Source organism: Streptopelia decaocto, assembly GCF_964273445.1.
Source record: "Streptopelia decaocto genome assembly, chromosome: 2".
NCBI classification, from domain to species: Eukaryota; Metazoa; Chordata; class Aves; order Columbiformes; family Columbidae; genus Streptopelia; species Streptopelia decaocto.
Genome location: NC_138655.1, coordinates 131,674,548 through 131,696,975, shown reverse-complemented (window position 1 = coordinate 131,696,975; position 22,428 = coordinate 131,674,548). Strand labels below are relative to the sequence as shown.

The 22,428-nt window shown below is 37.7% G+C and overlaps 1 protein-coding gene across 5 annotated transcripts in view; it reads left to right on the top strand.

The window, feature by feature from the left end:
• The window catches only part of HDAC9 (histone deacetylase 9), a gene marked incomplete at its 3' end in the record, with an annotated part of 428,033 nt that overhangs the window by 212,251 nt on the left and 193,354 nt on the right, over window positions 1–22,428 (top strand). For all 5 annotated transcript variants that reach the window (XM_082043859.1, XM_082043855.1, XM_082043858.1 and 2 more), the window contains 4 exons: window positions 10,914–11,042; window positions 13,847–13,962; window positions 19,643–19,765; window positions 22,079–22,289. In XM_082043859.1, the coding sequence (XP_081899985.1) occupies window positions 10,914–11,042; window positions 13,847–13,962; window positions 19,643–19,765; window positions 22,079–22,289 (579 nt within the window). The remainder of the gene's footprint in view (window positions 1–10,913; window positions 11,043–13,846; window positions 13,963–19,642; window positions 19,766–22,078; window positions 22,290–22,428) is intronic.

Genomic DNA, 22,428 nt, shown 5'->3' with positions numbered 1-22,428 from the left:
TTCTAGGAAAACATTCTCCTGTGAAGTAACAGTATATAAAAAAGCTGGATTTCTTTTGGTCTTTGGTAAAAATAAAAAGGCTTAGAGGATCAAAACCCCTCAATTACCATGTCTGCCAGAATGAAGCAGCTCAGTAGAGAGAAGCATTATTTTTCTCTGAGTTTGTGAGTGAGCACAATGGGAGAGACAGTTCATTTATTGAAGAAGGGAAACAAGGCAAATGTCATATGATTCTCCTTATTTTATCCCATTTTTCAGAGATGCTAAGAATTCCTGTCTCTCAGGAGTCCTTGTTTTCCTGGGTTAATGAATATTCTTGGCAAATTTCAACTAGATGATGTGCCCAAAGGAAAGCAGCAGTGCATATCACAGAATGAGGGGGGAGGGGGGGAAATCCTGATTTCCAGCCCTTCTTTTCCTTGACTTCTCTTCCCATTAATCACCAGACTCTTTTAGCCTTCCTAAATTCACTGTCAATAACTTGAGAGGGCGTAATTAGTAGTAAGAGGTTTCCGAAAGAGAAGAAACTTCTGCTTGCAATTGAGAAGTGGCTCTGCAGCAAACTGTTGTTAACAGCTTCTTCCAAATTCATGTAATGAAGAGGCCAAAGCAGAGTTGAGCCCCTGGGAGCCAGTGGCTCTAAGGAGGTACAAAATTGCTGAAGCTACTGTGCTGGGCTGACATCATCTCGGGTCGGTCTGAGCCCCACAGCCTCCTCAGCTGGCATGAGGAGGGGTGCTCTATCACTCTAATATAGTTCGAGTTAGGGGGGAATTTTTTTTAGATAGCATAAAACTAAATTAAAATGAATGCTAGGGTAGGCTTAATGACATTGTCAGAGAGAAAAGCATTTGTGTAGGTGTGCTTTGGTATCATGAAAGCCGCCAAGGCCTGCACCAGGATTCAGCAGGAGTCATTCCCGTAAAGACCATCATAGTCTTCCCGTCAGTGCACAATTGTTCCTCTAATATATTTTATTTAATGCTTACTTTGAATCTCAGGAAGTGAAGGTGTGGGTGATTCTTACTCAGTTTCAGGATAATCTGGATAGACGTTTTTCACAGTATTTCTATTTTAGCTAAAAACCTACTGCTTTCTACATCACTTCCTGTCTTGCCAGTAATTACTCTGTTGTGCTAGATACTGAACCTTCTTGATGGCTAGACTAATCATACAATCTTGGTTAAATGCTGTCTTAATTCTTCTACTGCCCAGTGCATAGCCAAAATTGAATTACAAGGTTCTACTTCATGTGGTTACATGAAGGTTTTCTTACACAAATTGTGTATGTTTTCAGAAATGTTTTATAAATTAGCATTAACAAATAGCTTGCATAACTTTTTGATAAGCAAGTAATCAGATACTAGACACCTTTTTGACTTTTGAACCTAAAGGAAACAGCTTAAATAAGAGCAGGGAGTAGTACTAAAATCTGAAGCATATTAAGAACATAACGTCCATTGAAAATGAAGTGGAATGGTTTAAATGGGCATTTCAAGTCTATTCCCTCTGGATAAAAAAGTTACAAAATACTGCATATAAAATCTGAGACTCTTTGAAGTCAGTAGAAACTGTCTTGTTTGATTTCAGTTGGACTAGGGTTTTTCTTGCACTGTATCTAGGGCAGGGACAGTTGAAAACCTTTAGAAAAGTAAACAAGAACATCTAAAAGATGGCAAAAAGAGAGAAACAGAGAAGTGAAAAGTGGAAATCACATGGTATCAGATCATCCAAAATAGAAGAAGTTGGTTAGTAAAGATTGCACTTCTCCAAACTCCTACAAAACATAGTTTCACTGAAAAATCTGTTCAAACCCACAGTTCTAATTAAGGGGTTTAGCTGCCAAATAACATGTTCTGGCTAAAGCCAAGTAAGTATTACAGAGCCATTCATGAACAATGGCATAAGCTTTGTACTTTGCTTTTGATTTTCTCATGGGAAAGTAATATAAATGAGAGTGATACCTCCCTGTTGGCTATAACTGTTAGAAATGCAAAGCATGCTGAAATTGTACATAATTCTCTTCCAAAGGAAAGGAAATAGCATTTCAATGGTTTTCCTCAGTGTCTCGTTGAGTTATGGTGGTGCACAATTATTCCTGTTAAATTACTCTACCAGATGGAAGGTTACGTTGTATATTTAGCTAATTAAGTTGTAGGGGACTGGAATTATATCCCAGAGCATAAAGAACTTATGTAGGAGTAAACTTGTTTTAATTCAGCTTCTTAGGGAAGTTGCAGTGTCCACATCTAATTAAGACTTTAAACAGGTGGCATTTTTCTCCTCACTTCACCAGACACTTAGAGATTCTTTCACAAAGTTAGTTTTTCCTACAGAAGTTAGACAAACATGTTTTGAAAGTCCAAACAACTTGTGGGTCAATTTTATCTTCCCTTGTATTCAGCAGAGCTGAAGTGTCTTCCTACTCTTGAGCTGAAATTGGGCCAGAGTTCTTTTCTGCTAGGAAAGCAAGATAAACTGTGTTTTGGTTGCTTTTGTTTTCTTGGCATCCTGTACTATTGCCTTTGGACAACTCTGAAGAGTATGCTTGAGCAATCTAGACCTGCCCAGTTCTCATCTACTGATGACATCAATGTCACGTTAAACTGGGAAAGAAAGGGATGGTGTTTCATCATGAATTTCTGAAGGTTGATAAAATATACTTTTTGCCTGCCATCAATGATTTATCACTGCTGGATGTTTTCCTAGATTAAAATACATGGGATTTAATCACCCTATTAACTAATTCTTTCTTGTATGGGGCTTGAGGAACAACATAATCATGAACATGATTATTCTATTAAAAATAAATAATGTCTCTAGGGATCAAATTGTGAGCCTGCAAACGCCGTAACTTTTGGGGCTAGGGAGTTATCTCTGGCTCTTCGTCACTGAAGAACATATTTTTTCTCAGGCAAAATTAGTGATTCAATGGATGTTGGAGGAGGGTTTGTGCTGAACAATGGAATTTACTCTATGTGCAGGAAGTGTAGAATTATATTCACATTACTTCTTCCTGGTTAGATTGGTGTATATGGTCAGGAGTGGGGGCAAGAATAGCCAGTGGAGACCTAACCAGTCATGTATATCTAAATTGGGTTATTACCATTCAAATGAGGGATGCCCTCTATTAAATAGCCCGTTTAATCTTCTTTCTCTGCTACACCACTTGAGAACACAGATGCAATTTGGCTCCCATAACTGCTATAAAAGTGAAAAAAAAATACAGCATATGAAGGTGTACAGCCAAGATGAGAATTAATTTTAAAATTTTGATTTTATTTTATTCTATGTTTCAAGACAGTATAGTAATACTTGCTTTTTCATCCTCTATTAATCCAGAAGAATATTAGTTTATATGGAAAAAGAATAAGATGGACCTGTCATAGCAATAAGAGACCATAGTTTCAGCAAACTTGACATGTAATAAGGACTCAAGAAGCCCAGCAAAACCGTGCCCTCATTGAAACCTCTGTATAGCTCAGTTGATGCAAGTGCAAGGAGATGCTGTTCCTGTGCTAAGGAATAGAAATTATTAAGAATTCTAGCAAGAGACCTCTTCTTTTGCCTCACAGGTTACATGCAGAATAAATATCAACAGGAAATATATAATACCAATCAGCTTTTAACTAAAAATATAAAGATCCCTAATTCTGGCTAAATGCAAGCAATACACTAATTCCTACATCTAACTCAATAAATCATTCCTAGAAAGAGGACACTTGTTTGCATAGATAATAAAACAGAAATTTTATGTTTCATACAGACTGCAATGAATAACAAGGAAAAGTTAGATATTTAAAACAGCTTCAGGGAATATTTCATTTCTGAACCTTCCTTAGGAAATCAATGAAAAATTGCTAATCTTGTTAAACTGGCTTCCTTAGCCTGAAGAGAGCTGAAGGGCTGTGAGATCCCCTCTAATCTAATTAACTCTTTTACCATGTGTTTCACTAAACCTGTTTTTTTATTTAGGGAATGGATATTTACCTTAGTTTGAATAAATAAAGCATTCTACCTTTTACAAAAGTAAAATAAAGCAAAGGACTAAAGGGTTTCACATATGACCAGCACTCCCCTCAAAGCGAACGGCTGTACAGGAAACAGTTTCAGTATATGCTGAAAACACATTAGGTGATGCAAGCCAGAAAAACAAAGTGTCTCCGTCCTGTACTGCTGTATCTGCTGCTCCTGCCTCGTTGGGACCACCCAGCGGTCAGGTCCATGTAGTTCTTGGAAGAGCTTTAGAGGGCATGTGTAAATAGCTTTCAGTCTCATGAATCTAATTTAAAACTCCTTCAGAAATGGCATTTTAAATTACCAGAACTTAGAAGTTATTGAACCTATTATACCAAATTGTACTACAGGCTGCTATCTCCCTGTCTGTCAGATAGTGGGGAGGATGTCCCATGTGTTCATTGTCTAGTATTGTCTCATAGCAGGACGTGGTCTTCTACAGCAAATGTCAGTCAGTCAGATATGAAAACAGAAAGTCACTGCTCATCTTGCCCATGCCTAATATATTCAGCTGTGTGGAGGTGGCTGGAACAGTCTGCGGCTGCCTTCAGGAAGCCAGAGCAGAAGTCAGAAATTGTGCAGAGCAGAGACTATTTACATGTCTGCAAGAACCTCGTGTGGCAGAGAAAGAGCTGTGAGACTGTTGGGTCTCTCAGAAGGACAAACTCATCTGCAGCTCTCCACAAAGCAGCCAAGGAACCTGGAAACAGTTTTGATACCTGACATGTGTTCTCTGCTTTTCTGCCTGGATTTGGTTGCATTTGTAGTTCTGGTGAGAAAGCCCAGACTATCTCCTCATTTGTCCTTTCTGATGGTGCATAGGAGTATCTTGTGCCTCTCATTCTACCTACATCCCTGGCGGGGAAACTGGGAAGTTTCTCCCTAGCCCATTACCCTCAGACTGGCTTCTTAGGAGCCTTAGATCTGCCTCTTTTGACTGTTGTCATTGATGCAGCAGTGAGGTGGATTTTATTTTTCCTTTGATCTCCAGGTCCTGACAAGGCATAGACAGGCAGGCCAGTTTGTTATTTATGTCTATTACCATGGTGCCTGGGACCCCACAGAATGGACCAGGAACCTGTTGTGCTACGCAGTGTACCCAGCCAAATGAGGATCTCTTCACAGTATGTTTTCTCCCATCCTGCCCCTCCTGTTTCAAGTAAAATCACAACAGATGTCTCAAAGTTATCATCTTGTTATCATCTTGAAAATTCTCCGTTGCCACAGTGCTAGAAAGAAATTTGACAAAGGATGAACCTCTGATGCCCATTGAGATCAATGACATGGGCTTTGATGGCCTTCAGAGAAAATAGCTGTGTCTTTGTTTTTTCTGCAACAAAGGATGTATGTTGACAATACCACCATTATGCTAACCAGTACCATCTCATTATTTTCTCTGATATCTCTGGTGGTCTATACTGATACGTCATTCTGTTGTTCTGTAACTTTAAGCTGTCTCAGGCATGGTTGTGTGTTGTAAAGCACATGATGCTTATGTGTGCATGGGTCTCTAGTAAAATAGTATAAAAGTTAACAGCCTATATGGTCTGAAAAAAAGAAAGATTCCTTGACTATGTATTCCTTCATTCATACTTGTTAGATATAAGGCAGGAAAAATCAATTAGTAACTCCTCTATGGAGCAGAGCATAGAATATATTCAAATCAGTACAATATATGACCCTTTTCAGCTTAAAGTGAAAGAGAGAATACCAGTGAAGATTTATTTCAAGATAATGAAGTCTTTGCTTCTTAATTGTTTCTGTTGACTTAAATACTTTAGAGAAGTCCAAGTTATTGTTTCAAAATGATCGTAGTGATAACAGCTGATGCCTGGGCAATAGGGAACAATTTATCATTCTCAAGTAAGATGTGAATTTTGCTGCTGTTGATTGTGCTGTTGTTGGAATCTTTGTAGCCAAATTTAGCATCATATACTTAGACTGCCACATAGCTTTTCGGAGCCAGCCTGCCAGTGAGGAAAAGGAAATGCTTTAACTTGAGAGCCTTTCGAAATCTGGACAAAAGCTCACTTTCTGTTCTTCAGGTTTCCTCTACATGGCTTTAGCCTCGAGATGGGGACCTGCTCGCTGTGCACCCTCTCCCATCCCCCATTTCCTGCCTGGCTTCATTAATTGCTGATTTGAAGTTGGCACACGCTTTTCTGATACAAAAGTAGCACTGTGTTCCAGGAACCATCAGAAAGTAGTGCATTATTATCTTTTACATTCCCTTCATATATATGTTCTCTCCCCATGCGTAGAAAGGATTTTTACCCCTTCTTAAATATCTCTGTGAGTTTAATAAAACGAAACAGTGAAGCAAAGCCCAGTCAAAAAAGCTTCAGCTCATTTGGGAGCAATCTAGCCCCAGGCTATATTCTTTAATGCTAGTATCTGCAAATTACTAACATTAAGCAAAGTGGAGTATAGGACATAATGACATTTTCCTATCTTTCGTGCTTGTGTTTAAGTATCATGTTACAGAGGAGACAATAGTTTTCTTTCACCTGAGTCGTGATGGTTGTGATGAAATTAATGTGTATCTATATAGAAGCCTGTATATTTTCTTTTTTTAACAGTCAGTTACTTGCTTCTTTCCTGCTATAAGAAGCTGCCATAAAAGATGATAAAAGTCATTGAGACATTTTCTTCTTTACCTAAGAGCAAAGTTCTCAGTTCTGTAGAGATGATTACAAGTCATGCCAAGGAGTTAGGTAACTGATCTTTGGGTTGCCTGTGATGTCTTCTTTTGTTATTTCAGCTAATACTTTCTGTATATTTCATACCTGTTTCCCACTTTAAGTAATTTAAAGAATAATACCAGTTCATTATTACCAGCACTCAAAAGAGAACAATCCACGTAGTAGTGATGAGACTAAACCAGCCATATTAGTGCTACAAGTCATTATTCCAAATTATGCTGCAATTACACAAAGTCAGTAATTTTCAGGCTACTCTTTCCTGAAATCTGCTCAAGTGTATTGCTCAAATGGATATCAACTGATGCCCATTGAGATCAATGACATGGGCTTTGATGGCCTTCAGAGAAAATAGCTGTGTCTTTGTTTTTTCTGCAACAAAACACTCTCAAGTAATCCATTTTCCCTTTCTCCAAGTGGGAACTGATTCTTAGTTGTTCCAAAGTGCTAAGTGTAGCAGAAGTGCAAAGATTTGTGGAGCAAAGAGGCTAGGCTAATAGTGACCAATAAGACCAATATCAGATGTATACTGGTTCTTAGCAGGATTTAATGAATAGCCCAACCTACCAGCCTGCTGCATGAAAACATACAGTCCTGGTTTCCTCTTGTGCCACACTCCTGGCCGTGCATTCTTGTTTTCCTCTTGTCTCTGGCATTCTGGCTCCATGCTCAGATGATTCAGCACACTATAGTTGCAGCCACATAACCCAGCGAACCCCACCTCATTCCGCACCTACAGCACTTTAGAGAGACCTATTTCCTCAGCAAGGTGATATAAAGGATGTGTCCTGTGTGGGGTAGAATTTATCTGCTTTTGAGTCCTGGACCCTAGTGGGGTTAGCCAGAAAGCCATGTGCATTAATTATCCTGGTGAATCAATGTCTTGGTTTATGTTTGAATCTCTGCATAAAGGAATAGACTGTGTGATATTAATGAAGCAAAAAAAGGTTAAATCTTAGGGGCTTGTGTCTGCATGAAGAAGCTACTCTGCAGCAAGCTGATGAGTAAAGCTTTAGCCTCAGAAGTTATTTGGCACTGACTCCCCATGTGACACTTCTGTTCCACACTGAGAGTACCTTTGGGTGATGAACATAGTCAGCCTTTGCAGTGGATTAATTAAGCTGAGCAAAGGCACTAATAATGTGCAGCAGAAATATTTGCAGGGGTGGCTGATGCAAAACAGTTATTTGGGGCATTATTTCTCTATAGACCACATCTAAAAACCAGTAGTTAAAGTGTTGAACCAAATGCTCATTTGAAACATAAGGCAGATTAATTAATTATAATAATTATTATAATTATCATAATAATTCTTCACTATTTGCCAATAAGGCTTTCCAAGTGCTTTCAAAATACTAGGGGGACAATTTAATTTTAAAAAATGTTTAAAAGATTAATTTTCCACTTTTTACTCACTTGCTTACTTTTCAGAGTTTAACAGATTAACAGAATTTCTAAGTAATTTCATGTATGTGCTTTGCATCAGTCTGTGTATATATATGTATATACATTTATAATTTTAATCCACAGCTCTCTCCTTGCTGCTTAAAATACTTAATCTTTGCTTTTAACTATTACAAGAGAGTTGACGATTGTAGATGTGTTATTATAGCCTTTGTGTACGAGTGCACTGAAGCATATAGGATTGCTGTTGTGATCCATATCTGTTGCAGTCAACAATAATTCTGCTTCAGCTTCAGTGGAGCAGGATAGTACAGTCACACACCAAGTCAATGCCTTAGCCATAGAGGGCTGTCAAGAAACCACTTTCCAGTTCTGTGTTTTGTCTATTGAAGCAAACATTCTCAAATTGGTTAGTTTTATATATTTAGTGTAGCGAAACCTGAATTCTTACTGCTAGCCAATGAGTCCTAGCTGGTACCATGTTAGGATCTGGCAGCGTCTCATGAGAGACACTCAAGAAAGCCGGCATTTGAAACAAACACTCTTCAAACCTGGGCTTTGTTTAGGAGGTTTATCTTACAATTTAAAAACCGCTCATCTCCATGCCTTTTCATTTTAAAATTGATTATTTCCATTTTAAAATGATCTTTGTCTTTCATGCAAGGGCTGTCTTAGGTGGCTCATAAATTCAGACACTGACATCGAAGTCTGCCTTCTATGCTTATATGATTGATTCAGTTGCAGAACGTGATGAGAATGTGGTAAAAATAGAAAGGCAATCACTGTGACTGAGCATGAAACATTTATATAGAGTGTAGTGAGTGTTTCAGAGGATTTGTATCACATTAATCTGTCATGGGTATGGAAATATTCTAAATTTTAAGGGTAAGGAGTAGTATAAATCGAAATAACCATAAGTGCAAAAGGAGTGAGCACCTTTTCTTCTGAATCTCATCATACCTGGTGAGATCTGTGAAGTATTAGCTCAGTGTTATATTTTCTGTTTCATAGCAAATGGTATCTTAAACAGCAAACAAATCTGTACTCCATCACTAGAGCCATTGGTCTTAACAATGGTAGTAAGTGACTAAAAAATAAATTTCTTGTTAATATTTTTATTCTTAAATAATTCCAGTGTTGTGCTAGCCTGTATATCTTGATCTGAAATGTACTCAAGGCACGGGCTTCTTAGAAGGGAGCACTTGCCAAGAGTGATGTAGTATATGACAAAAGTAGGTACCACAGGTTACAGCCGCACTCAGGCAGAGGTGCAGCCCCTTTGACCTTGTGTGAGCATCCCTGAGGGACGTACCCATCCCTGAGGGAACAAATGGGACAGCAGGAAACAGAGGTGTGATAGTTCATACTGGGAAGGGACTGGAATTAGAAGTGTAGGATTATTGAGTTCAAGTCCTGAAGGGACAAATGATATAATGCTGAATGAAATGAAGAGAAAAGGAGGCTTAGGGGAGACCTTCTCACTGTCTACAACTACCTGAAAGGAGGTTGTAGCATGGAAGGTAACTCCCAAGTAACAGGCGACAGGAGAAGAGGAAATGGCCTCAAGTTGCACCAGGGGAGGTTTAAATTGGATATTAGGAAAATTTCTTTCACAGAAGAGGTTGTCAAGCATTGGAACAGGCTGCCCAGGGAAGTGGTTGAGTCACCATCGCTGGAGGTATTTGAAAGACGTGTAGACGTGGTGCTTAGGGACATGGTTTAGTGGAGGACTTGGCAGTGTCCAGTTAGCAGTTGGACTTGATGATCTCAAAAGTCTTTTCCAACCTAAACAGTTCTATGATTCTATAAGATTTCATTTATTTTGTTTTCCTGTTAACTCTTGCTCCTTCTTTGTGGCTGGGCTTACGACTGTGCACAGGAGAGAGAACTGATCCCAGTTTCCAGCTCTCTCTATTTTGAGATATTGCTTAGCCAAGCCTCAGTTCCAGAAAGGGAAATATAAACAAATTCTATTCCACGTTTATCTTTCACTAGCTTTCAGCAGTCTTTGATAGAGGGTTTACATAGAAGAACCGATAAATGAGTACATAAAACATTTTATCATTGTAAAAATATCACAAAATAAAAAGCACATCAGGGCTTCATCTCTGGCCTTCATATGAAAAGACCATGTCTATTTAGGAAACAAAGGTGGAGCGTGCCCAAGGTGCATTAAACATAATCCTAGGTTTTCTGGGAATCAATCCTACTTCTTCATTTTCAGAGCTTATATTTTTCTGTGTAAATGTTCTTTGGACACTGTCATAAATCTGGTTGTTTGGTGTGTTACTCAGAAAACATTGAAGTTCTGGGCCCAAAATTGCTGACCAAGAAATGTTCTGCCAGCAAGGCTTGTCGTAATTTATATTTCTAAGAGAAATCAAAAGGCACCCGTGGAGGCTTCTCTCTATTTCTATCAGACCATAATCCAATTATAAGGTTCCAAGTTCCAAGCTGTATTTCCATCCAGGTTTTCACCTACAAGAGAGAAAAATTATGTAGAATAAAAGTTGCATTCAACTCTCATTAAAACTTATTATATAAACAATAATTAATGGTTAAATTCAGAGTTGAAATAGGATGAGGAAAATACTGGGATCCAAAGCTTTTCAGCTCTCTTTTTCTCTTTCCTAGTCTCCAATCTAAAATGCAGTTGTACGAGGAGTGGCTGGGAAGGATGGGCAGTAAAATCTCTGCCTCTAGGATCAGATGAGGCCCTACAGAATGTGTCAGTGGTATCTGACACAAAGCAGTAATTTTATTTGTAATAATTTATTTTTTTTCTCTTTCCAGCTTCAGAGCCCAATTTGAAGGTACGTTCAAGGTTAAAACAAAAGGTGACAGAAAGGAGAAGCAGTCCTTTGCTCAGGAGGAAGGACGGAAATGTCAGTTCATTCAAGAAGCGACTCTTCGAGGTGACAGGTAATTAAGAATGAAGAAATTCTGTAACAGCTGCAGCTGCTCATAGAATACTGGTGATATTTTGGAATTGAACCTCTTTGCTAAATAGAAGGTTCTATCTTTTTTTTTTTTTTCTGCTGAAAAGAAAGCTATATTAAATAAACGGTTGCGTATAATTAGCTTGCAATCTACAGCTTTCTACCACTTACTAAAAAGTCATTGTCAGTTGAAAGCTTGGAAACCGGTACTTTACAACAGTGAGTACAAGAACATATGAATATAAATGGTAGACTGTTGATGGCAAGCGACATCAAAGGAGAAAACAAGCAGAGTTTCTTCCCCTAATTTGTGTCTTCTCTGTTCTGGGTCTTGCATCGTCTACTTCCCATCTCCCATACAAAATGCAGGTGCTACTAGCAAGCGTAAAAACACATATCTGGTATTACTTAGGTTAATCAAGGACATTTTGAAATCCTGTGTTTGGCCTTATCCTTTTGGTTTCACTTGTTTGAAAATGTCAAGATCAATTGGTTTTGATGTAAGGGCTCACTAAGCTGTTTTTGAGAAGACAGAGTTGAAAAATTTAAATATTCAGTGGCATATTGTTGATCCTAGCAGATAGTAAGTATTCATGGTAATTGAAAGGGAACTTCTAACATGTAAAAATACAGAATTGTACATATAGAGGAGAATTAGAAGGGGGGAAAAAAAAGAAAACCAAAGTAAAATTTTTTCATCAAGTATTATTTGCTTTCAGTATTTTTCCTGTCCTTGAACTTAAAAAATAACAGGGTGGATGAACCATGGATGCTAAAGCTTTCTTTCACATGTTTCTTATCGCAGAGTGGTAAATCATGGATATTATTTTGCAGAATTGCACCCACATTTCCAAAAAGCCTAAAGCCCTCTCGTTTTCAGTCCTTAGGCCTAGTATGCTGCCAAGGCCTTATCTGCTGATTTGAAGGAGCATTTACAGTATTTGGCCTCATTCTGACATTTCTTGCTTCGACTTTGCATCAATATTTGGTATTGTCATGGCTTATTCAAGGGATGTTACAATCAGGCCATGTGTTTATCCAACCAGCTGTTACTAGTGTATCAGACATGTATCTGAATTCGTTTGGTATATCAGAATTATGTCACACCAAGATGGGAATATTGAACATGAACAAATTCACATCAGTGTCCTCATACATGCACACAGTGTCTTGTGTAAAACTGGAACATGGATGTGAATGTAAGTATGACAGTAAATAAATAATTTCCTTATAAATTGTTTCCAGATTAGAATGTTTTACACCTAGTTTATTATTTCCATTTACTGGAGCTCTTATATGATTCTTGATCTCTGCTTCCTTAGTTTCAGCTGAATTCTTTATATTTTGTATGCTCACAACTAAGGTATAAAGCAAAATATTTGTCCCAGTATTTTTTTTTCTGCAGCCATTGAAAGAGCAGAAACTTGAGAATAGATGTGGTCTCTACCTAGCTCTGACAATAATTTGGAGCTTTACTGATTGCCATTAAAATTATTCATATCAGCTATATGACACTTTGCACATTTCCTAATCAAAGCTTCCCTGATCAAACATTTCTGGCAGAAGCCCTTTTCTCTTTTTTCTTTTTTTTTTTTTTTTAATTCTTTTAACTCAAAGTACCCCTTTATTTAGATTTCTGCTTATACAAAATGTGCTATCATAATTATTAAAAAACTGAGAAAAAATAAGTTTGTGTTTCTGCTCTTCTATGAAAACTAGTGAGAATATGATGCAAGAACTTTACTTGACCAGTTAGTATAGCTGGGTACAGATTCACATCAGTAAATCAAATACAGCTCTAGTAGGAAAAAACAACAGGTCCAAGAAACAGCAAGGAAATGTCCCAGTAATTTCAAAGTGAGGTATTATTTTGCATGGGAGCTGGGGCAGAAAGAGTGAAGAAGCAAAGAAGTGGCTATAGAATATTTACTGCCGTATTCTGATGTTGATTATTTTAACTTCTTGTGTTCGTTAATTTGAAAGCCGTCCCTTGAAATAGGCTTACCTCTACTAATGCTGTGTTCTTCCATCTTTAACCTTGTTAAATGTTTCCATTACATAAACTTAATTTTATGTAATTTATGTAGGATTAGAATAACTCAATACAACAACACACAACGAGATCATCCTCTTTTATCTTAGACAGAACTTACGAAATTTTAAATCAATATAATATACAGTCTTTCATATGCTATATTAAGATTTTTGCATGCTTTAAATATTTCTTTGTATTTATGCTAAAGATATAGTGAAAGTGGTGTATATTGTATCATCATTACTTGCATATAAATGATTATTCCACAAGGGGCTCATCCCCTTTCTAAACAGAAAGGCAAAGGCAGTAGGCTTCATGAATTGATGACGTGTTTTCATGACCTTTGCAAGCCTGCTATCTCTGTCATTTTGATCTTTTACAGAGGCAGGACTCTTTGCAATTAAAAAGAAAATACTTCATTTTCTTTTTACTCATTACAAGTTCTACAGCTGTATCTGCCTGATACTGAGTATCATACCATCTTTGTGGAAAAAATAAATAGTAAATTCATCCTTTGTGTAGCAGAGAGATCAGAAAGAGAAAGACCAAGAGTATCCTTTATCATTAGCACTGTAAAAGGAAAATGAAAAGAAATGGAACATGTATTAAAATTCTTTAAGTAAATAGCTCATTCATAAATAATAGATACTTTTCAAAAGCAAACAAACCTATGCCATAAAGAGTATACAATTAATCAAGATCATATATTCCTTTCCAGTGTGAAAATCATGTATCCTTAATCTGTTTTTCAGAATCCTCAGTCAGTAGTAGCTCCCCTGGATCAGGTCCCAGTTCCCCAAGCAATGGTCCGACCAGCAGTATAGCAGAAAATGAAACCCCAGTTTTGCCATCTAACATTCAAGCTGAGGTAAGACTTCTTCTCTTTATTGAGTAAATAATTGCTTGGTTTTCTGGACTGGAGAGATTTAAGAATGCAATTTGATGATACTCACAAGCAGAACAATTGCAGAAGATAGAATTATCAGGGATACCAGAACACTGCAGGCTGACGTCAGAGTATGTTATATATGAGATACATCTTCATGTATGAGATGCATATTCAGGAGGCCAGCATATACGAGATGCATGTTCAGGAGACTCTTCGGTAGCAAAAGTCCAAACAACAGCAGCAGTGATGCTGCTGGAAGAGCAGGAGGATGCTATGGAAGGAACTTGGAAGCATCTGTGTTGCAGAACATACCTTCTGGGATAACCTGAAGAGATGCACAGTGCTAAATGCTAATGAAGAACTTTCATATGTAAAAGAGTGATTTAAGCATTGGTGACCCTAGCACTTATGAATTACGGTGGTCCCAGGTTCAGATGGCTGCTGAAGTAGATTTTTTAAAATTACAGTATCAGAGTTAGGTGGCTAAATCCTTTTCCACATCTGCCTTTTGTTTTCCAGTACCTCAGTTTCCTTATCAGTGCAGTACCTACCAACATAGGTACCTACCAACATAGGACATGCAAGAAGTCTTCAGTACCTATTTTGTAAAGCCAGACTGTACACGGAAGGAATCTTATCTACTCCTTATTGTTTCATACATACATGCCTATAACAGCAGGAATGCAGCTGGTAAATCAGTTGTGATAAACCTCATTTAGCACAGACGACATGCCTAAGTCATTCTTTCCATGGCAGTATTGAAAAGGGACAATAAATGAAAGCAACTAAAAGAGAATCAAATTCCGTGATATTCTGTATCCAGTGCCTATACTGACAGCAATTCCTGCTTTGGTGGCAAAGTTTTCTATCAACTGTTGGTTTATACTGTTTATGTTAGAGAAATTGCATAAGAAAATGGGATTTAACAGAGTTTTAGCTAATGGAGCTGTTTCTCCAGGTCAGTGGCAGGACATGCACCTCAAAAAAAACATGGAATGGGTGGTTCAACCTCCAGCAGTGACTTTTCCCCATAATGAATTAATTGTGTGTGTGAACTATGATCCAAGGGGCAGGTGGGTGACCTCTGCACACTGATTAGTAGCCTCTCTCTGGCCCGTAACCAGAAAGAAAAAAAATTGCATTGATGGCTAACATGTGGTCTTGCCTCATAGCCCCCCAGTATGTGATTGCGAAGAAATTTAAATGATGCAGAGTAAGATCCATCATTTGGATTAGATCAGATCCTAGTTTGGTGGAATTAAACAGTATATTTTAACATTGGGAATGGTTTAGATGGAAGATTGTAATATGTGGATATTAGTGCAGCATTAAGCAGGAATTCTTGTCCAAATTGGTCTTCTATTGACTTGAGGACACCTCAAAATGCAAGGAAATAATGTATCAGACTGATATATGGTGCTTATTACTTTGCATGTTATAGTTTCTGCACATTTGCTCACAGTGTTGAACCACCATCAGACATCTGTACAATCTGGTCAGGCTGACAATCTCTGTTTCGGGAGAACTGGAAAGGTTGTAGCAAGAACCAGCAGAGTTATATTCTGTTTATTAATGGAACACTGCACGTCGTATCATTTGCTATTACTGTGTCAGGCATCAGAAGTTGTAGCCCCAACATACAATCGCAGATGCTCAAATGAGCCTAAAAAGTTCCGTTAGAAGTTGAGTTCTGTGGGTTGGAGTTGGTCACTTTGCTCACTGGAAGTTTGCTGAGAAGCTGAAACTACAGACTTCCATTTCTGGATCCAGGCAGGGATTTCTTTACCTCTCTGGTTACTTGACTCTTAATACTGTGGTCCTGTGGGCTCAAACATTTTTCCATGAATCTCAACTTCAGTGCATTTTGATTTCAGTGGGATTTTCTTTGGTAGTTTAACAGCAGCCAAACTTCCTGTGTATCTCTTTTCTAGTTTAACATTACCTGCCAACTCTCAAAGGCTGTATAATCAATTTTTCATCAGATACACAAAGTACAGAAGTTTCTAATAATAGGATAAGTGTTCCAAAATCACCCAAAATATCACTTGTTTTGCTGTAATCCGGCATGACTCACATTGCTGTTGTTTCATAATAGTTGTTGTGACATTTGCAGTAAGTGTTGTGCTCATGTCTGAGTGGGTGGATAGCCGTGGTTTTAATGGCAGCAAATAAAAACACTTTTTGCTGGGGGAAAACAGGTTGCTATGACAAAGAGGCATTTACCAGTAAAACATGAGTCAATACCATAAATGATTGCACTCTAGCGCATAGACAGAATTAGAGCTTTATCAGTAATGAAACAGTTTCTGAGAGTATTTTTGCCATATCCATTTGAATAGTGAGACTTTTAAGTGGTTTACCCTCCAGAGCAGACAGTAAACATTTACATTTTTTTTGAATGAACAAAAGTACACTGCAAATGCTACATTTTTGCAGATAATCTTTCACTAACACAGTTCCCCTAATGGTACTTTCAGTAACATTTGTTAAAACACTGATCTCATTATATGAAACTTGAAAGTTAAACTCAAGATTTTAATTGCACCTTATAAATAAAATGCTGTTTTTATTAGGCCCAGTTGTCTCCAGTATCATCAAGGTTCACTGCAGTAGCTATTTGTCTCCTGTAGCATGCCATACACTTTCAGGTCACCTGCTGTGCTGAGGCTAAATCTTACTTGCATGAGAAATGCAAACAGGATTGAGCCCCTGCACAGCATGTCCCTTGAGCTCAGAGGGACAACCTGCCTTAGTCAAGTGAAATGATTAATCTTAGGCGATCACAGCCTGGTCAAAAGCCATAGAACACAAGGGAAAGTATCCAGTTGGCGTAAGCAGGCTTCAGATATTTTTCTTTCTCTTTCATTTTTGCTTTGCAGAACAACATTTCTTAGAATATTGCCTCATTATACAAGAGACATAAATAACATGCATGGCAGATAAACATATACTTGCTTTGTGCAAACCTGGAGCACTGTGTTTCTAATGCTCAGCTCCTGGAGGTGCTCTTTGCAAGTGACTAGTGGCAAAATGTGTAGGTTTCTGACCAGCTGGTGAGCTTTGCTTCAAGTATGTGTGAAGAGAGCCTAATTAATTAGCAAAAAACCCATCCCAAAAGCCTGAAGAAGTAAGAATGTAGTTACGAATATTCAAAGCTTTGACAGTCTTACTGTAGATCCACAATTTATTCAAGCCAAACCATTTCCTCTTGCCCTCCTAAGGTATAAACGCACATGTAAACACAGGTGTTCCTGCTTCTCAGCAGCTCCTGGTACCAAACCAGAAGTACAATAACTAATCATGGTTACTTGGTGATCAACATGTACTGTTACATTTAATTATTGTACTCTCTTTTAAGAGAACAACTCTGTTGACAGGATATTTTAAGCATCAGGAAGCAGGTTCCATGGACCCAATAAGTACATAGAGGAGCAAGTAAGGCAGTTTGTCTTTGGGTTAATTTAGAGAGAAGAGCCATGGTTTAGCCATTGTGCTGCCAAATGACACTGCTGGCAACTCCAGTTTGTGCCATCATGTGAAGGTATTGTCAATTGTGTAAAAAGAGAAGCTGCACCTGGGGCCATGCAGCATATGCAGGACCCTAATCTCTGCAGGTGGGCTACTAAACTTCTTTTGGGAGATGAGGTTTAACTGATGCTTAGGCTGATGTTACCTGAAAATATTTTTACAAATATAGTGACCTCCCCAAATTAAAATTACTGATTGTTAGCACTATTAAAAATTGGATGGAAATGCTCTTACTAATAAATACCTGTTTTCAACATTAAACTCCCATGGTATGTAACGTGATTGAGTCTGCTTTGTGAAACAATCATGCTTGACCTTGATGTTGGAATGCACTTTACTACTATACACATTGTCACTGTTACTTTTGTTAATTCAGATCTTAGAAGGTAATAGTGGCATTCTGAAAACCAAAAAGGAAACATGCCTTTTTGAAGTGGCTCTGTATAAATGCTGCAGTTGCTACAAATTTGATTACATTCTAGGATGCACATTAGAGCGGCTGCAGGGTCTTTTTTTCACTTACATCTTTGTAATCTCCCTCAATAATATCACCATAGTCTTGACATACTTGGTTTTATTCATGGTCAAAGGTGGATGTTATCAAGGCAAGACACTGTTAGCCAGGAATTAATGCAATATACAAGTGAAGCTGCTTTGTTTCATATGCTATCTGTTGACATTCCCTAGGTACCAAAAGAAAATTACAGAGATAGACTTCTACTGTTATTGTCTCAGTGATAGGTCGTATCTCCAAACAAACTGTATGAGGAAGGTTATGTTTTGGAATAACATCCTGTGTTTTTGTGCTTAACCACCTTTCATTGATGGTCTGAAGTTGCATTGTATTAACACAAAGTATTTTACAGAGTTAATTGATATTCCAGGTTTGTCCAGGGGAAAATCTACAGCTCCCCACAACATGCTTGACAAGTTATTATATTTACTTTAGTCAAAGCTCGAGTGTGCAGTATCCCTCTTGGAGGTGGTCTATTATTGGAGTCCCATATGCTTTTTGTTTGGGAAGAAAGCAGTCACTGTGTCATACTGTTACACAGGGTATTCTTTTTCAAGGATGTTGTTCCCTTGGGGACCATATCATGCCAGAGTTCCTAAGTCTAATAAGACCTTTGTAGCTCTTATTGTGTTAAAGTTCTGGGAGGGAAGCAAGAGTTAAACAGAAAATGTAATTCAAGCAACTATACTAGACCACATGTTGAAAAACATGACTGTTAAAGCAGAAAGGCAAAGGCTTCAAAAAGATTCCTGTTGTGGTAATGTAACTTTTTATGTTTCTTCCCAATGATTCTAGAATGGAAAGGCAGAGGGTGATCTTTGTAGAAAGTCTGGTTTTACTTGACAGTAATTAAAAATCTGTCAGCAATTCCATGTCCTCGAAAATTATATCACAAAGCTTCAAAAGAAGTGTTGAAGATTTTAACTTGAAGGGAATTAGGAAGGCTATGAGGGGTATCACACCATCACAGAATGATAGGTTGCTGGTTTTGTATATATGCAGAGAGAGAGAGAGAGAAAGTGTTGTTTTAAACGGCAGATGTGGCAATCTGCCTCACTCTCTACCCCAAATTCCCATGTCAGTGGAAGTAAGTAATGTGCCTGAAAGATCCCCATATCACGATGAGTAAGAAAATACATGGACTAGGTGGAAACCACATTTCATGTCTTACAACAAAATTTGTAATAACTGTGGTAAAGGTATAATACATCCACATTCATGACACCTTTGATTTGGCTAGATATACTCCTTAATTCATTGGCTAAATTCCCACTAAGTTTCTAGTAGTGAAAATGCAGTTGATGAGAAGAACTGATGTTGAGCTGATGAGAAGTTAACGAGAAGAGATGGTCTGGGAATCCTCAGGATTTCGGTTTTGCATGGAAATTTTATTTACTAACCAAGGGATAATCCCAGACATATTTTGGTTGTTTTCTTAAGAAAAGAAATACCAACAGCTTCATCACAGGGACAGTACTTTTCCTTACCTGAACCCCATTGGGTTGCAAACCAATGTATGATACATAACTGGCTTTCAATGTAACAGGGTAATGAGGATAAAGTAAACAAGATAAAAAGCTTGGAGATTATACGTACGTGTTTTCTACTTTATTCCAGCATCTGGTTTCACAGCAACGCCTTTTGATACAGGATGAATCAGTGAACTTGCTGAGTCTGTACACGTCCCCTTCTCTGCCCAACATTACCTTGGGACTTCCAGCAGTACAACCTCAAATCAGTGTAAGTGACCAGTCTCAAGCCGTCCTGTCTACTTTGGCTTCCAGAAAACCTACTTTCTGACTATTTTTTTAGCATTTTGGAACATAAGCAATTCTGTGTGGGAACCATTGTTGCATTGGGCAATGTCTGAACATTTAAGGGCACAACCTGAAAGCAATAATCACCACTAACTGCAAATAAACAAGTGCCGGTTTGGAACTTAGATAAGTATGGGCTACATGCATTGCACTTATGTCTGCAAATCAGATAAAAGGTTTCAGACATCATTAGAAGTATATGAGGAGATCATTTAGTGTAAAAATTCAAATTACATGATCAAAACTATCTGGTAGAGTACAGCACCTGTAACGTTTTATGAGATCCAGTAGCAACCTGGGCTGGACTGAAGCGCATTCTAAGGGAAGAATCTAGTATTCCTGTAGCTAGGTTTGTTATTTGAGGGGTGTGCTATCATCAGACAAATACGATTGCTAATATGTGAACAACACTTAATATTTTAATGACAAGTTTTATTCACATGCCTTTTGTTCAGTCTGCAGCCATCACCTTTATTTAGAGCTAAATGTTAAATTAATATGTGAAATGTATGAAAACACAGACATGGAATGTATGGAAATCCATGCTGATGGGTGGGATCTTTAGATCTAGACCAGGTTACAGTAACCTAGAGGTGAAATCTGAGGCTCAGTAAAACACCTGAAAATTTTGCCACTGGTAAAAACGTAGCTTTTCTGATTTCAATTTAAATTTCTTAGAATGTGAATTGGTAACTTCTATAAAACTACTATGGATGTAATTACAGCTTTCCATGGTGTAAAAAAAAAATCAAACTATATAATCCACTATTTTTTATAAGTACTACTTAATTTCAGTGGTAAACGTAGTGTCAAGTTAAAGTTTTGTGTTATTTGATGTCTTTCTCAGTACATTTACTGTTCTCACCAATAATAAATTGCTGCAAATCCAACATTTTAACATCAGATATAGAACTTTGCAAAGAAAATTGTGTAAGCTTTAAATCAGTTCTCTAAAAGCCTTTCATGAGATATTTATAAGCAAATTATTGTGTTTAAGGGATGGAAAAATTGAACTGATCATGAAAAGTATTGCTTACTTTTCCAGACAATAGCATCAAAAATTTCCTAGCTATTTCACAAAAAATATAACTAGCTTCACAGTAATTTTATAACATTAAAATGGGAAAGAAAATATGTTTCATTTTCTTGCTCAAATCATATGAGCTTTTGATGTGGCCATCTAGCAGCAAATATTACTTTTGGCATTAGAAAAAGCAAAGGGGTTGATTTATGCAAGTAATGTTTATTTCTGTTACCAGAATAAGCAGCTGCAAATTGAATGTAAAGTTTACTTTGGTGTTTGTTTTTCAGGAAAGGGTGATAGTAGAGTGTGAAGTAAGCATACACCCAAAAAATATTCCTGAAAAGCTTGGTTTGCCTCATTAGAATTCTTTAAATTTAGATTATCAGAGATACTGTTTTTACCGTGTCATACCATAAGTGGTTATCTGCAAGCCTCAACATGCTTATTTCTGTTATTATTCTTTCTGTAAAAATTGTTATTCTGCTTTAACTGCTCTTTAAAGAATTTTTTTAAACTAAACAACAAAGAAATATAAAGTACATTTGCAATGCTGAAGGGTCAAAACTTCCAAAAGCTTTAAAACAATAACTGCAATTTATAAGGGGGCTTTGAAATGCCACACACATACAAGAGCTCTTGATGATTCTGTAGATGAGAGTTTAACTACACAAATTCACTTTGCAAAGGGTAAAACTTACATTTGTGCTGTCCTTTAGGGAGTCAGGGAGTGCTCCAGGAAAAGTAATAGCTTCCCACTACTACAGGTAATTATTTTGTTTTGCTGATCGGCTTGCTGTTTGATAGGAAATTATGTGAAAAACCAAGCCTTGCCTGTTCCAGACTAAATGGAAACTATTTCCTCTGATCCCTTGTTTTCCTGTGCAGGAGGCTGTGGGAAGGTCTTTAGGAATTTTAAGGATAGGTCCTCTCTTTTCATTAATAATGTTCTAACTAGTAGTTCCTTATGCTTTGGCTTTTGCTACTGTTTTTTTTTTTTTTTTAAGTGTATTCATTACTCAGTTTCTCACAGTGTTGCATTTAACTGGCATGTTCTTCCTTCCTTTTCGTCTCACAGTCACAGTGTAAGATAGGGACGTTAACCTTTTCTTCTCTATGTATTCATAAAGTATGACACTAGACCATCTAACCAAGCGGAGATATAAATGGCCAGGTCTATGAAAAGCAGTTACCAGTGCTGTTGTTCTTTGACAGGCTTCATCGTCATTCAAAGAAAAGCAGAAGGGGGAGACCCAGTCGCTCAGACAAGGAGTGGCCTTGGCTGGACAGTACGGGGGGAACGTTCCTCCGTCCTCAACTCATCCTCACGTTGCTTTGGAGGGGAAGCCAAATAGCAGCCACCAAGCTCTCTTGCAGCATCTGTTACTGAAAGAACAAATGAGACAGCAGAAGCTTCTTGTGACTGGTAATGATCAAGGCTTCAACACAATCATAATTTAAGATGTTTTTAATGACATTTATATTCACACTAAACTAAATGTGGTAATACAGATAGTATCCATCCTAACCATTGGGAAAAGCGGAAGGGTGGGAGAAAAAGGAAT